General features: G+C 35.2%; 1 protein-coding gene across 6 annotated transcripts in view; it reads left to right on the top strand.

Moving 5' to 3' along the window:
- The first annotated feature begins 1,233 nt into the window (after positions 1-1,233).
- Positions 1,234-17,568, top strand: part of LOC115229806 (cytosolic 5'-nucleotidase 3) — a 52,637-nt gene continuing 36,302 nt past the window's right edge. For 3 of the 6 annotated variants that reach the window (XM_036513572.1, XM_029800103.2, XM_036513566.1), the window contains exon 1: positions 1,234-1,386. Coding sequence is in view for 3 of the 6 variants with exons in the window: in XM_029800117.2 (XP_029655977.1) it covers positions 1,378-1,386 (9 nt within the window). In the remaining 3 variants the exon portion in view is untranslated. The remainder of the gene's footprint in view (positions 1,387-17,568) is intronic. The other 3 variants (XM_029800117.2, XM_036513557.1, XM_036513563.1) reach the window with 3 other exon arrangements.

The following is a 17,568-nucleotide window of genomic DNA, read 5'->3' on the forward strand; positions in this document are numbered from 1 at the left end:
GGAAATCGGACTCTGCTCTCAGGCATTCTATCTCCTCTCTCTGCCTTTTCTTTCCATGGCTTTAGTGTGTGGAGTTACGAAGCTTGGTCTCGGGTTCACTCCTACTATGCGACACCTTGGGCAAGTGTCTTCTGGTATAGCACCGGGCCGATTAATGTCTTGAGTGTAAATTTGTTAAACAGAAACTGTGTGGAAGCTAGTCGTACCTTTGTGTTTGTTTGTTCCCCGCAACTTCTTGACATCTGGTATGGATTTGTTTCTTCCTTCCCCGTAAATAGCAGTTCGGCAAAAGAAACCGATAGAGTTAGTACCTGAGTTAATAGTGTCTGTTATGTAATCATAACAACAAACAAGAACAATCAACATTTCCCATTGTCTCCCTTGATACAAGGACATTCAGTAAGTTTCCCGCCACAACAAATACCTTGTACAACAACGGCAGTCTAATAAAGTATCTCGTATCGTTAACACGTTTTTTCAGTCTCTCTCATTTTCTTAATCTTTCATACTAAGTACTCACTATTTCCTTTATTACTCAATACATTATATATATATATATATAACAACAACAGTGTCTTGAGGTTGATTTGTTCGATTAAAACCCCTGAAGGCGGTGCTCTAGCATGGCTGTATTCCATTGATTAAAAGGAGATATAAAAAAAAATACATTCAAAGGTGTTACGACTTAATATCGATTTATTTTTTTAAGAGTTAATCCCATACTTTGCTGTGATATCTTGGAAAGAGTATACAGATGTCCCAGTGACTAACTTTAAACATGTTAATGTTTGCGCTTATGCTGAAATACGGAATACTTGTTATACTTTCAGTCAAATATACCAGTGCTCCGTAACCGGTATCCCGCGGCACACTGGTGTGCCATGAGACGATGCTAGGTGTGCCGCAGTGTAACCTACATATTATTTTTTTTCCCCTTATACTTTTAGTAATATTTTAAAGTTCAGGTGTACCGTAGAATTTTGAAGGATATGTTCCATAGATCCATTTTGAAAACAATATAAGTGTACCGAAAGTGAAAAAAAACGGTTACGGGGCACCGATATATACGAATAAAATGCTTTCAGGAAATTTAATCTCTTGAGAACATATCCCCTTTCAAATGCATGAAAGAGAGGAGGAGGAGGAGGAGGAAAAGGAGAGAAGAGGGGGAGCTAGAGGGAGAGAAGTGGTGAGAGGGCAATAAGGAGGTGGGTGGCGAATGTCATCTTTGCTCGTCTTTAAAGTCTATTATTAAGTCAGCACAAATTAAGTTGTAATTATCCAAGCCAAGAGTTACGTCCCTTGTGTCGCTGCGTTTGCCTTGAAATTGTTAGTTTACATTTGACTGAAATCGTCAAAACCAAATATATTGCTGACATGGATATAGTGAGTATAAAAAAATAAACTGGATGATCACGGCTGGAACACCTTTGATTATAGGTCTACTTGATTATGACTAAATAACAATAATAGTACATTCATCAGTTATCGAGTGCCGTTACTATTTGCATTGCATCCTCGTAGAATTAAGCTCAGTTGGTGGTGATGTAGCGAATACCGTAGACAAACCCCACAAAATATTCTTTAATTGAATTTTTTTTAGTGAAAATTAAACAAAAAACAACGGGTTACTGACTAACTTATGAAACTTATGGCAACGTTTCGAATGATGTTATATGTATATATGTACTTTTGCCGCTCATCTCTTTTGGTTTTTGGTTTCATACATTCAGGCCTGTTAATGACTCAATTTCATAATTAATATTGAAAATTTACTTCGATTTTTTTGTCACAGCCTAAACGTTCTCGCGTATATATTTGCAAATAGTTGTATGTAGTTTTCTAAAGTCTGTTGGAGACGGAATACTAAGTTAAATACACCATCAATTGTAAAACTCTCGATTGTTTTGAGCCCTTTTCTTATATTTTCTTTTATTTTCGATTTTCATTTTTATAATTCATCTTCATTTAAATGCAACACTTAAACAAATATATCTATTTAAAGCAAAACGTCGCATCGGCATGCTTTTTTTTTTTTAATGACCAAAAAAAATTGGTTATCGAACAAATTGATAAATGCAGTAATTGTAATTGTTTAGTCTCAGGTCAGTACTGAAAGATGTTCCAGTCGCGATCAGCCCTTTTCTTAACGATTTAGTGTCCATTTATGATTACATTGTTCAACTTGTCCTTCTTTTTACAGAAAAATACGGTATAATTTGAAAGTTTGGTTGCTGTCTCAAGTAATCAAGCTTATCGCATAGACATATACCTTCTTTGACTATCATTACATACCTAGTATTTTGGTACAATTCCTTACATTTCCTGCTGTTTTCGCTTTTATTATTTCGTGATCTAGCAGCAGTAGAAGTAAGAATATTTTGACTTGAAGCACGTCAATGGCTATTAAATTTAACAGCAATGTGTAAATTCCAGAAATCAGTAATGACAACTGAAATGCGACAGCCACGTCCTGCAGCATATATAAGATTGTTCTCCAACTTTAAATGGAGAGGTTTAACAATAAAACACACTTGGGATCTTTGCTGTTTTCATATGACACGTTTGCTAAAAGTGCAAATGAAATACATGCGATAGATCAATATGTGTGTGCGCGCGCGCGCTCATGATTATGCATATATATATCTTGTATATGTATATATGTGTGTGCGTGTCTTAGATAGATAGATAGAACGTGTATAATGGATTAGAATGTATCAAAACGACATAGTCTGAGTGTGTGTGTGTTATTTAATCGGCAGAAGTTACAAAGATATATATATATATATACACACACACATATATACATATATACACCATACTCATTTCCAGTTTAATACCGTATTCATAGTATTTTGTTATTTCTGTGATGCTTTAACTGTTTTTTATATATATATATATGTATATACAGATTGTAGGCGGAGGTAAAGAATACGTACACCACTCGTTTTCGGCTTAACAAAAACCCTAACCATAAACACCGGGTGTACGTATTCTTTACTTTTGCCCAGATTGTAATTTTACAAAATATAAAATTTCGTTTCCGTATTTTGTATTAATTTTCATAATTTTCTCACACACCCAAGTAACGGTTTCTGAACTAAGATTAGGTCATCATTCGTTCTTGCCGATTAGAACATAAACGACAATAGGCCTGTAACGATTTAGTGTTATTGTAACAATATCTCCCCACTATCCTTTCGTAACTTTTAATTCTCACCAGTTCATCAATGAGATCCGTGGGTAGTGTGGAAACTTTATTTCTAAGTACAGTATGCAAAACAGAATCTTAAGTGAGAGCGTCGCGTTATGTTAAATTATTGTATAATATATATAGGCGATCTTGGAGAATAACGTGCCGTTTCCACTTTCGCAAACCTTAACATCACCTGCAGTTTTGTAGTTGAATTACATCAATAATACTACTTCAAACAAGTGAATTTTAAGCTAATATTCGACCGCTATCGGTGCGTAGCAAGTAGTGGTCAGCAAAGATATATAACTAGTAGTTCTAGACTAACTGAAAGCTCAAGACCAGGGAAAACATCGACAAAAGGGGAAGCCGATAAATAATGATAAAAGTGACAGCTTAGCGTTGTAATCATAGATCGCCCACCAATAACACACTATATATATATATATATATATATATATATATATATTTCGTCATCATCATTTAGCATCTGTCTTCCATGCTGGTATGAGTTGGACGGTTTGGCAAGTTCTGGCCAGTCGTAGGACTATGTTCCAAATCAGCTTTGGAACATATACCAAATATTTCACTTAGCTTCTCTGGATTTACCATTGCCAAAGATGTCATGTAAAAGGGTTTCTCCATCTGTCTTAAACACCAAGCAGGAAGCAGAAAAACTACAGGGTTTGAAAATTAAAATAAAAATTATTAGCTAACATGGAGGGATCTATAGTTACCCCATTCAATGCTCAGTGTTATTTCTAAGGGCATGGAAGGAGTGTCTGACAGTAAAAGGTTTAGCCACCTTGTGATCCATGAAATAGAAAATTCTTGATATTCTGGACAAAAGGTCATATACAAAAACTCATATATCTACTATCAATTTAAGCTAAGGCCAGAAGTGTTTTTGAGGTTTTGCTGGAATGAATAGAAGGTGACTATCATGAAAACTTTCAAACAAACACTGGATTGCTTTTTTTTTTGTTTTCTTTTTACTTTGCTCCGAGCAAAATACAATTATGCATAGGACACACTGTAAAGTGAATAGTAGATGAACAGGGAAAGTTTAGGTTTGTGTGTGTGGGCAAGAGGGGGCTTTACTTCTGTCTCACTGAGGCTGTTCAATCTCTCTAGTATTGACACTACAAGGAAATTTCCCCAGTACACACTGTAAAATGGTTGGCAACAGGAAGGGCATACAGTCATTGAAGCCAAGCCAGACAACATGTATAAGAACCAGTGGCTCCCTCTAAGAAATGTCTTGAACTAGGACAAGCTGTCCAACTCCTGCCAGCATGGAAAGTGAATATAAAATTATGTTGCTTGGGAACAGGTGAGGGTTGACAACAGGAAAGGTACCTGGCTATAGAAAACCTACCTTAACAAATTCCTTCTGACCCATGCAAGCATAGAAAAGTGAAAGCTAAATGATGATGGTGAAGAGGGGATATAAAAATATAAAATAGAATAACAGTAAGCAATTTACTTAACCCCTGGGTTAATCTTCATTGAGCAAACCTAATATAATCAAAGGCATTCCAGCACTGACCAAGAAAAAAAATGAAAAATAATGTAACTGCATTTAGTAATGTATAAAAGAGAAGGTAAAATGCTTTACATAGTACAGTACACACTAGTGTTAGATATAAAACACCACATGTGCCACATGCCAAAAGCAAGTGAGAAGCACATACAGCCTTATCAATTCATGGTCACTGGGTTAGAACCAAATCCAGTCATGTATTGGGCAGTGTGTGTATCATCTTGTATACATAGTGAAAATTGAATTTACAAAATATGTCTTTTGACATACGCTGTCATGGCCATACTTCAGTGTTGGAATGAAATACAACCTAATACAGAAAAAGAGTCAAAACATGAAGCAATTAGAAGTGGCTTTGGGGTGAATTTTTTTATGTTGATTTTTCAAAAAGTATTCAGCAACAACTATGACTATTTTGTGTTGGATGTTTTGCTTTTGTATACCATCTCAAGTGTGTACTTTATACAAATCATTTAACATCTCTGCCTCTTTTTACTAGCAGTAGTTCAGCTGTAAACAATAACAAAAGGCATACCAAACTTAATACCTTTAATGCCATTATTTATTTTCATATTTGTGTGAATGAATATAATTGAAAATTAAAGATAATTTATTTTCCCAAAGTAAATTCCATGGTAAAACTTACATAAGAAAATAATGTGAATATTTCACTTTTGCCAATGCTATTCTATATTTTTGATTTTGATTTTGATTTTTCCAGTTTCAGCTAATGAGCTGTGGCCATGCTGGGGCACCGCCATTAAAAAATTGCCTTACGCCCACAGAGGGACATGAACCCGTGACCCTCAGATTAAAAGTCTGATGCTCTACCGACTGAGCTATGCGGGCGGGCATAATGTACCATAATGAAAGTATAATTAATTGTAGCCAAAAATTTATAAATCTAATAACTTGGTAGAAATATTCTATGTAGATTTAACTAGTGGAAACATAAAAATTTTAATCGGAATAGGAGGAGACTTACTGGGCTTGCTATATCTTTTTATGGGGTTATAAACCAAAAATGGTTGGGAATGATGGATGCAAGCATACATACACATACTTAACTCTGTTGATACCAAATCACCAGAGACCACCTCTGATTCTTTAATACACACTTCTTGTTTTAAAGTGATCTAAATTAAAATGTTGCATTAAAATTTCATATTAATTTATGTTCCAAATACCAGTTTCATTATGACAAAATTATTTTACTAAATTCTCTGTAATTTTCAAAATCAATTGAAACAAAGGTTATGTATTTCATTAAAAAATATATTAACACAAGGAGTAAACATAACAGACACCTTCAATACCGAGGGAAGTCAAAAGAAATACCTTGTACTGGGAAACCTGAAGGTAACTGGTGCTGCAATGAATATTGTCTATAAAATTTGAAATTTTCTGTCTTCTAATAAAATAGAATTATGAACCGTTTTTATTTAATGTTCTCATATTCTAAGTCGGCTTGAAATAAAAATACTTATTTCAGGAAAATAATATGAAATAATTGATAATAAAATTGACCTAGAAATGCAAGGGAAACATGATACAGTAAAATTAAACGGTGTTCATTCATTACAGTGGTTAATTCCAGTCGGGTTTCTGTGAAATTGCTAACTAAGACTTAAAATTGATAAATGCATTCTCTGTAGTCATTTTAAAATAATAACATCGTGTTGAAATTAGAGACCACTTTCCATTGTACCATATATAGAAACAATATACTCACGTAAAATGCCATACCTACTATAGCCTCGCTTGGCATTAAGGATCACTTGGTTGCTTGTTCCATGCTTTTGCTAATTGTTTTAAGTGCTTATATAATTTCAAGCAGACTCAGACAGCCCTCTCAGTCCTCCCACTTTTGATCCAATGGAACATTCAGGGCATGACAGCAAGAGAGCCAAAGCTGCACTCAGCTGACACTCCTTTCAACTGACAAGCAATGTGAAATAAAGAGTTTTATTCATGTACACAACACACAGCAATCGAACCTCTAACCTTGTGGTCATGAACTCAACACCTGATGTATATCATCATCATCATCATCATCGTTTAGCGTCCACTTTCCATGCTAGCATGGGTTGGACAGTTCAACTGAGGTCTGGGAAGCCAGAAGGCTGCACCAGGCCCAGTCTGGTCTGGCAATGTTTCTACAGCTGGATGCCCTTCCTAACGCCAACCACTCCGTGAGTGTAGTAGGTGCTTTTTATGTGCCACCGGCACAGGTGCCAGACAAAGCTGGCAAACGGCCACGATCGGATGGTACTTTTTACGTGCCGTCGGGGCGGCGCTGGTAACGGCCACATTCGGATGGTTGTATGTATGTATGTATGTATGTATAGCATGAGAGATGATTATTTGGCTCAAGCAATGAAAAGACTAAATAGTCTATCTTTAGATTCATGCATTTTCTGTACCTTAGACAGAACCACTACCTTACCTAAGTAGCATCCAAAGTTGGATACGGTTGTTAGGAAATTGTTATAGTGGAAGTGAAAAGCAAATGAATAAAAAAGATATAGTTAAATCTTAGTAACTGGGCATGAGAAAAAAACCATAAGAAAAGTATATTTAAGACTTGGTATACTTTTACTCTTTTACTTGTTGCAGTCATTTGACTGTGGCCATACTGGAGCACCACCTTTAGTCAAGCAAATCGACCCCAGAACTTATTCTTTGTAAGCCTAGTACTTATTCTATCGATCTCTTTTGCTGAACCGCTAAGTTACAGGGACGTAAACACACCAGCATCGGTTGTCAAGCAATGCTGGGGGGACAAACACAGACACGCATACATATATACGATGGACTTCTTTCAGTTTCCGTCTTCCAAATCCACTCACAAGGCTTTGATCGGCCCAAGGCTATAGTAGAAGACACTTGCCTGAGGTGCCTCGCAGTGGGACTGAACCCAGAACCATGTGGTTGGTAAGCAAGCTACTTACCACACAGCCATTTCTGTGCCTATTTTTAAGAAAAAACAACAAAACAGCCTTTTCTGATAAAAAAAAATAAAACACGACAATAGTACAATGAGTGTGACACTAAAAGGGAAAGCGAATAAATAATTTGGTCCTCGGATGAAGTCTTTTCTTGAGTAAATAATGGAGAGAAAAAGTGTGCTCACTAATTGAGTAGTAAGGAGAAAGAAAGATATGGCCAAAGCTGAAGCGAAGAGTTGGCAGTTAGGAACAAAAAGGGACAAAGTAGAAAGTGAGAAAGAAGGAAATGAGAGTGGTGGGGTAAGGTCACAACATTATGACATAGAAAGTGAGGTAGTGGACACCAATATCATAAATGGAAGAAATTTGACACAATGAGAACACACAAGAGATAGCATAAATGAAAAGCTGCCTCTGATCAGCTGTGTCTCTCTAACAACTCTCAGTTTTGATGCCTTAGATAGAACTGCTATTTTCATGGTGTCAACAATCATCGAATGCTATTGTCAGGAGATTGTTATAGTGGAGACAAGGCAAAAAAAGTATTTCCCATTATTCTTACCAAAAACTTAATTTTACTTTATATAAATAGGGTTCCAATCACCTTTCTAATATTCTATGAAATTTAATCTCTTATATTAGTAAACATGACTTCATTATCTTCTGATAGCACATATTCATTCACACTTTTCATGATTATAATGAAGCTCTTTGCAACAGATAAAATATGATTTACTATCCATCTTAATGTTCCAAAATATAAAACTAGACCAAGAAATGCTTTGTCATATAACTTAAATTTTATTTTTACGGAGATGTACTTGCATAGCAAGTAACCTGATCTGAGATCGTGTGCTGGAATGTAAACAATTGCGGCATGGAAGGTGTTTATAAGCCATTTAAGAAACACAAAAACCGTTAGATTCACTTCAACATCTAAATTTAATTTGCCAAAATAATTTCGGCGCTTTGAGACCACGACCTGTTCACTGACAAAATTCCATGCTGTATCTCAGTAAACAGGTTGCGGTCTCAAAGTGACGAAAATATTTTGGCAAATTAAATTTAAATGTTGAAGTGAATCTAACGGTTTTTGTGTGTTTCTTAAATGGCTCATAAACACCTTCCATGCTGCAATCGTTTAAATTTATTTTTATCGTAAAAATGAATATTGAAAAAAAGTTTTTTTTTTTTTTTTGCTACATTGCTCCAAACTATTTTCTTCTCAGTTTCAGTTTGTGTCAAAGTACAACTAATATTAGCAACAAGTCAACTAGATTGACTGAGAACGATGTTGAGAATTGTCTTTATCTTCACATTTTTTTCCTTTTCAAGCTGATAAAAAAAAAAAAAAATTTCACAAGCTTTTCCTTGTACATTTTATTTTTAAAATAATCAAGCCCAAGTGTATTTAAGATTAAATTGTTTATTCTAGAACATTCTTTTCCATACATTCATAATTCCTTTTGCTTGAATTTTACTTTTAAATTGTGCTTAAGTAAGAAATTACGCATCAATTTCAGGATTTGCATGACTTAAATGAAAGGTTTAAAATATTCAAATTTTGTTGATAATCCTCTGATATTTGCTTTGCAACTCTTTGTCTACAAACAGATCATTTCCAGAATTTTATTTTTCAGAACAGCTGAATCATTCATCACCATTTTTGCTTTCATTTTGGGAAGATTTATATTTTTGAGTTATTTCCCTTGAGCCAAAAGACTCTTTTTTTGTGAGGTTTTTTCTTCCTATTTGTTTTTTTTATATATTTCCATATGCATATATCATTTCTTTTATTCTCTTCTCATCTCCCCAATTATTCTTCTACCAACAGTTATAATGTCAATCAATAAGATACTTTTATTCAGTTTCAAGCAAAGCTTGTTGTATTCAAACATCTCCACTGCATATTTTTTAAATGCCAGTTTTTTTCCATTTTTCATAAATATCTGGCAGTTGGAAATTTAGAAACTCAGCGTAAGGATTTGTGAAGATTCAACTTCCAGTGAATATATTATTCAGCTCTACGTTTAACATTCTCTTCTCTCTTCACATTTTAATGTTCCACAGGCATGGCTGTGTGGTTAAGAAACTTGCTTTTGTGACCATGTGGTTTAGGGATCAGTCTCATCATGCAGCTCATTGGGCATGTGTTTTTTTCTTTTGTAACCTCAGCTGACTGTTGCTTTCTAAGGGAATCGGGTTGACAAAAACTGTGTGGAAGCCTGTCATATACGTGTGTGTGTGTTTCCACTGCCACCACTTGACAAACATTGTTGCTTTGTTTACATCCCTTTAACATAGTAGTTTAGTGAAAGAGACCCATGGGATAAGATATCAAACTTAAAAAGTAAGCACTAGGATTAATTTGTCCAACTATGCCCTTTAAAGTGGTGCCCCAGCATAGCCTCAGTCCAGTGACTGAGACAAGTAGAAGATAAAAAGTTAAAAGATGTATATACCCAACATGCCCCAATAGAGTAGACCTGTGACTAAAGTCATTCCAGCCATGAACATCTAATATTTTTGTATGTCAGGTTTATGTTCTCTTCCTTTAATAGTATATTTAGAGAATATGTATGTGTGAATAAAACAGTCTTATAAGTATTATGTCTGAAGAACTTAAAGATTGGATGGTCACTACTGGAGTGCCTTTGATCATAAGTCTGTCAACAATCTTGACTTTGGACTAAACAACAACTGTCTTTCTTTCAAAGTGACAGATGTCCCAAAAAGATAATTATATTATCAATTAAATTAAAATGTTAATTTAAATTGAATAAATAAAGTCCACATGAGTGAGCCTGTTGTTTTTTCCTATCCCTAAAATCTGTAGTTATAATAATGTTTTGTGAGGTTTTTTTAACTGAATTAATTCGTTAAAACTAAATGAAAAGAAGTGGCATTTGTAAGTTAGACATATAAAGTTTTGTTGAAGTTCATATTAAAGCAACAAAGTACATAAGTGGAATGTGAATATTGGAATCAGAAATTGTGAAGAATCCAGCCTCATGCCTTGATATTCTATTATTATGATGCTCTATTGCTGTCAAACTGCATTTTCAGTTATTTGTAAATTCTAATTTTTATACATTTTTACATGTTTATATATAAGTTACAAAGCATATAATAAATGCACCAACAAACTGAAAACGGACTCAAGTCACCAACTTCTCATCAGTTATCGGCCAGAGGGTCAAATGCAGTTTCACACATCATTATCATCATTGTCATTATCTACATCATTGTTTTTTATTTGCTTTCCATGTTAATATGAGTTGGACAGTTTGTTGCAGTTCTCCTAGATGGGTCAAAGAACCCATGGCAAAATGGAATGTATGTGTGCTGATTGTGTCAGAAGAAAGCACTGTACCTACTGTTCTGAAAGACCAGTGAGATAGATAACACTAGTTAGCTGTCCTGCCATCTAGGAAGTGGCCATGCTCAGTTTGCAGATAAGGAGTTCTCAAGAATTCTATACAATGTAGCTGATTTAAACTATAAGATCAGAGCTAGATTGATGAGAAGGACTTTGTATGTGGAGCAGATGCACAGAAATAGTTAGCAACAAGAGTAACTATGAAATGAATTCTTTTAAATACCTGAGAGGTTCCTTAGAAGTTGTCTACACCTAGGTGAGCTAATCAGTAGGTGGATGTTCGAAAAGACTGAAGTTAAAATAGTTGTGATTTTATATCAGCTGATTACAAAAGGATTTTCTCCTTAAGTGAAGGAGAGATGATATGATGCTTGTATATGAAGTGCAATATTGTGTAGTAGCAAATTATGGACATTGAATACAGAGAATGTCTGAGGGCAGAAAAGATATTAGTGTGTGTGTATGTGAATGATTAAACATAAAGAAGCTGAGAGAAGAATTAGAATGATATCTAATGTAGTGTGCAAGAATAGAGGCTGTATATAGAACATAACAGTCAGATAAAAGAACTCTTAAGTAATTCATGTGGAAGGCACCTGCAGAAGAAGAATATGTGGTGGAGGCTGATCCAAGAATGCAGTACCTTACAAAGTAGAAGACAAGGGATCACGTGTAGTGAGATGCTGTGCTAGAAGATATCTATCTAACTCATATAACCATGGAAAAAAGGTGTGTAAAATGATGATAGGATGATGCTACATATGTATATATATGAACTATTCAATATATATGTAATAAATTACTTTCTTAAATTAGGGACCACAATCCCTTAAATATGAAACAGCTTGGCTACAACTAGAAATGCTAATTAAATGTTTCATTACATTGGTTGATTCTGTGATGTAGGTCTGATACAGAGTACTATGAAGTGGGCCAGTAGCCAAAAAATGCATTCTCTTGAGTAATAATAATTATGCTCAGTTTTAAGATGGCCTGATATAATTACCATTGCTATTGTGTCGCTGAAGATCACTCAGTACATTGTTAACAATATATTGTTTGTATGGTGGCATTGTCTGTCTAACCTTGAACACATAATCAGACTAAAGGCCAAAGCTACACTGTTCATGGTTACAATTCAGCCAATCAGTACAAACTAAATTAACCACTTACTAAATCAAAATTGTCATGCTGATAACTATAAAGTAACTAACACAATGTTGTCAAAACGTGAATGTTTAAAAAAAACAATTTAAATAAGATACTTCAGCATTTCAAAAATAAGAAAAGATCACATGCTATCTTTTATTTGTTTGTGTGGTTAAGAAACTCACTTTGCAACCATGTAGCTTTAGGTTCAGTTATACTGCACAGCACATTGAGAAAGTGTTTTCTATTTTAGTCCTGACCAACCAGTGTCTTAGGAATGGCTTTGATTGATGGAAACTATGTGGAAGTCAGTTGTATGTATATATGTGTGTTTGTCCTCCCCCACCCAGCCACGGTTTGACAACCATTGTTAGTTTGTTTGCATCCCCATAATTTATCAGTTCAGGAATAAAGAATAATAGAATATGTACCAGAGTTAAGAAATGAATATTGGGGTTGATTTGTGCAACTAAAATCCATCAAGTATGACTGAAACAAGTAAAAGATAAGATTAAACTTCTGCCTGCATGAATTTGCAGCATTGCAGTTTGTACAGTAATGGACATGGAATGGGCAAGCTTTATGGTAGGATTCCTTTTTAAACAGGATCCAAACATAGAAAGTGGGATAGCAAACAAGATAAGTTTTCTATAATTTTTAATCCAACATCATTTCTATCATTTGCATCAACCCTGTCTTTGATATTACTTTTGTTCCAACATTTATATTGACTGCTTTTTATTCTCTTAGATAATAATGTTTTCCCAAGAATCAATCTGGTAAGAAACATACACTTTGTTTCCACACCAGTTGACCCATAGCTTTCATTAAAAGCACTCATATTCCTTTTCCATCCAAATCATTGCAATTTCCTTCACTACTTACTTTCAGTGATAGAATATATTTATATATATCTACATATACCTTGTATGTATGTTGTAACTAATATTAGAAACACACACCTATTTACAGACACAGCTGTGTGCAACCATTCCCCTCTAACCCATACTACAACTGTCCTTAGTGATTGATTTTTTTACTTTACAACACCAGTCAGCAGAAACATGCATTACTATATATTAAGCACTTGTGCTTTTGTACAAAAGTGTTTTAATATCTTAACTATTTAAACAATCCTATAATACTATACACAGATTTAAAATGTTATGATATTCAACTGATTAACAAAATTTTAACAATTTCTCTTTATTGTATTTGAAAGAAGCTATTTCCGCTGCTAGAAAAAGAAAAGCAAAATATATTTAGCTTTTAAATATTCGCTGAGAGTTATGACCCTTGGGAAAATATACTGTTATGAATAACCAACAAAGAAGATTATGTATATGACATCATTCTGCCTTTTAGAAATAGCAACCGAATCTCTACTAAATGATACACTACCATCTAAAATAAAAGGACAGGTACATTAGATAACACACGTGGGCATGCCTACAAAGTCAGAAAACAACACAACTCCCATGACTTTCGGAAACATTTTTTCACGCTCAGAGTTGCTGAAGCATGGAATAAACTGCCTGCATCAGTTGTTGACTGCCGTGACACTGCATCCTTTAAGGCCCTCATGCTTTCCGAAATCCGCCAAAACTACACCTGATTATATATACACTTTAGATGAGTTATAGTGCACCTGAGCACTGTACACAATTATTATTATTATTATTTTATTATTTTATAATACATTCAAGGTGCATAAGACTTTAAAATGCTTCAAGATGTACAGTACCTGAATAAAATTAAAAAAAGGTGACAGGACAACCAAGACTTAAAGACATTTAATCATAAGTCTATTTGATCAGAGCTGACCTGGGCCTAAACATCAATCACTACATATAGGTTTGGCAACTTGTTTCATCTTGTTTCTCATTCAGATATCAGAAACAGACTGACTTTATAAGATTAAACCTGTATCCTCTCTTGAGGTTATAACTCCAAAATTATTTTATACTAAGGCTAAAAACGTTTATATAAGAAAATAAGCCATATGCTTTCTTACTTGCCAAATCTTTACTACTGGGTGTTTTAACCAAATGGCTTTGATACCACTGCACAAAAGAGACTTTTAACTGTGAAATTAATTTAATCGTGTAATTACCTAATGTGGCACCTGTAGTTAAATGCAAGGTGTGTCTGGAAGAAGCTGTAAATGGAGAAATGTTGAACTGGATCTTGAAAATAGCATGATGATAAGACACTGTGAAAACATTTTGTTATCTAGATGTTGAATGGAGAAAAATAGTTTGGAGTAGGTGATGATGGCAAGAGAGAGAAGTGCATGGCAGACGTTTTCTTGAAACTGAGTGATGCCATAATATGTAGGGTATTGCTAAAAGTAAAGGGGAAAAAGTCTACTGCCCATGTAAGAAGCATCATATTATATGAGAGTAAGGAATGGGTAATCAACATGAAGTTATGAAGGCTGGAAAAAATACAGATGAGAATGGTTTAGTGAACGAGTGCAGTATCACTGCAAAGAAGGAAGTCAATTTATTCATGGATAAAAGAGGTGTTAAGAGAAAGAGAGAATAGGAATGTTAAAAGTAAAGAAAGACCGCCTTTAGTATAGCCATACATATCTACACATATGTATGATTGATAATTACACAGAAAATTGTACTGATATTAGAACAGATTCTTATATTTTAGTAGAGTGTTGTATTTTTTTGTTTAGTTTGTTAGGGTGTTTTTTCTGTAGGAATATTTGCCATACTTGTTTTCAGATTCAGAAATCTTTAGCAATATGTGCAAGAGGAAGATTTTCCTGGAGCAACTAAATTAATGAACCAAAGTTGTATCATCTATATAATCTCTCTGTTTTACTTTTTTTTATATATATATATATTTCCCAGGAAGCAGTTGTTTTTTCTGTTTACATTACATAGTGTTTCCTATTGCAAATATTTCAGCTGTGAAGTAAGAATTGAATTTTCATTTCTTTTGGTTCATAGTTAGGCAATGTTAGATGCCTGAGGGTTACAACACAATAACTTTAGTAAGAGTTGAAGTATTGAATGTGAAGTCATATTCAATACACACTAGTTGTTGTGCTGGATAACAACACATTAGTTGTGCTCCATTCAATTTTTTCTGCCGCTTAATACTTTTTGTATTTGTTAGAATATTCATGCACACACAACTGCACAAATATGCACACACACATACACTTGTTCACAAAAACATATATACACATGCTGAGAGAGCAACAGAGATAAGATATTAAAAATATTTTAAAGTTATTTGAACATGAATTCGTCATCTATATTATAATTTTACAACTTCCATTACATTCCAGGGAGAAAAACTAGAAGTAGTCGATAGTTTCCATTACCTAGGCGACCAAGTCAGTAGCGGGGGAGGGTGCGCTGAAGGTGTAGCTGCTAGAACAAGAATAGCCTGGACAAAGTTCAGAGAGCTCTTACCTCTACTGGTGACAAAGAGCCTCTCGCTCGGAGTAAAAGGTAGACTGTATCACGCATGTGTACGAACAGCCATGCTACATGGCAGTGAAACATGTGTCGTGACTGCTGAGGACATGTGTAAGCTCCCAAAGAATGAAGCCAGTATGATCTTATGGATGTGTAATTTCAGTGTGCATACTCGACAGAGCGTTAGTACCTTGAGAGATATGTTGGACCTAAGAAGCATCAGATGTGGTGTGCAAGAGAGACGACTGCACTGGTATGGTCATGTGGTGAGAATGGATGAGGATAGCTGTGTGAAAAAGTGCCACACCCTAGCGGTTGAGGGAACCTGTGGAAGAGGTAGACTCAGGAAGACCTGGGATGAAGTGGTGAAGCACAACCTTTGAACATTAGGCCTCACTGGGGCAATGACCAGTGACCGAGAATTTTGAAAATATGCTGTGCTTGAGAAAACCTGGTAAGCCAAGTGAGACCATAACTTTGTAGCCTAAGCCAGGGGTGTAACGAGCCCACTCATGCATACCTTCCCTTCATTGGACACTGCTTGCGAAGACCTGTTGAGGCAAGTGAAATCGAAATCAAATTCGATGACTGGCATCCGTGCTAGTGGAGCACCATCCGAACGTGATCGTTGCCAGAGCACCTAACTGGCATTCATGCCAGTGGTACGTAAAAAGCACCATTCAAGCGTGATCGTTACCAGCGTCACTTTACTGGCACTTGTGCAGGTGACACATTAAAAACACGATTTTCCATGACCGCTGCCAGTACCACCTGACTGGCCCTCATACCAGTGGCATGTAAAAGCACCCACTACACTCTCGGAGTGGTTGGCTTTAGGAAGGGCATCCAGCTGTAGAAACTCTGCCAAATCAGGATTGGAGCCCGGTGCAGCCATCTGGTTCACCAGTCCTCAGTCAAATTGTCCAACCCATGCTAGCATGGAAAGCAGACATTAAACGACAACGATGATGATGAGGAATTTAGTATAAGTCTTTTATCTCTCATGCGCAAGTCATTTAAATTACATTTTGAAAATTGTAATTAAAAAGTAATAAAAATTATCTGAATTTTATTATTATAAAATATACCTATATCTCTATAACACTTCATTAAGAAATATGTTTAGGGGTTTCTCTGCCTGTGTGTGAGCCTGAATCTAAAGTGTGTCAGTAGTAATTGTTGGATCCTGTGGGATTTTTTTAACCTTATTCTATTGCTCTTTCATTTTTCAATATTTGCTTACTTCCTTCCCTAAAGTTTTCACTTTATACATACAGATATCAACACACTTAATTGTACCACATATCTTGCTAGCATGAGTAAAACAATAATTCACAAGTAATATATTAAATTTGTTATATATACACACACACACACACACACACACATATATATATATTCTGGGTAGCGGTAGGGGTCCACCAAGGTTCAGTCCTCAGCCCCCTCCTATTTATCATAGTCCTCTAGGCAATAACAGAGCAGTTCAAGACAGGATGCCTCTGTCTTGACAATGATGATGATATATATACTATAACATCTTTGCCAAGGTCTCTGTCCTCTTACTGCTAACCACAATAGAAATTTACTAAATAATTGTTTCAAATTATGGTAGCACAAGGCCAACAATTTTAGTGTACTTTACTGGTACTTTATTTTATAGACCTCAAAAAGATTATAGGCAAAGTCAACCTTAGTAGCACTTGAATTCAGAATGTAAAGAACCAAAAGAAATTGCTGCTGGACATTTTGTCCAGCATAGTAACAATTCTACCAGCTCGCTGCCTTAAATTTACAAAATAATGAAAGCGCTCTTTAAATTGTAGCATTGCAGTATTCATTTGTACTCTAGGCACAAGGCCCAAAAATTTTGGGAAGGGGGCCAGTCAATTAGATTGACCCCAGTACACAAATGG

This window comes from Octopus sinensis, linkage group LG2 (genome assembly GCF_006345805.1).
Source record: "Octopus sinensis linkage group LG2, ASM634580v1, whole genome shotgun sequence".
Taxonomy (NCBI): domain Eukaryota; kingdom Metazoa; phylum Mollusca; class Cephalopoda; order Octopoda; family Octopodidae; genus Octopus; species Octopus sinensis.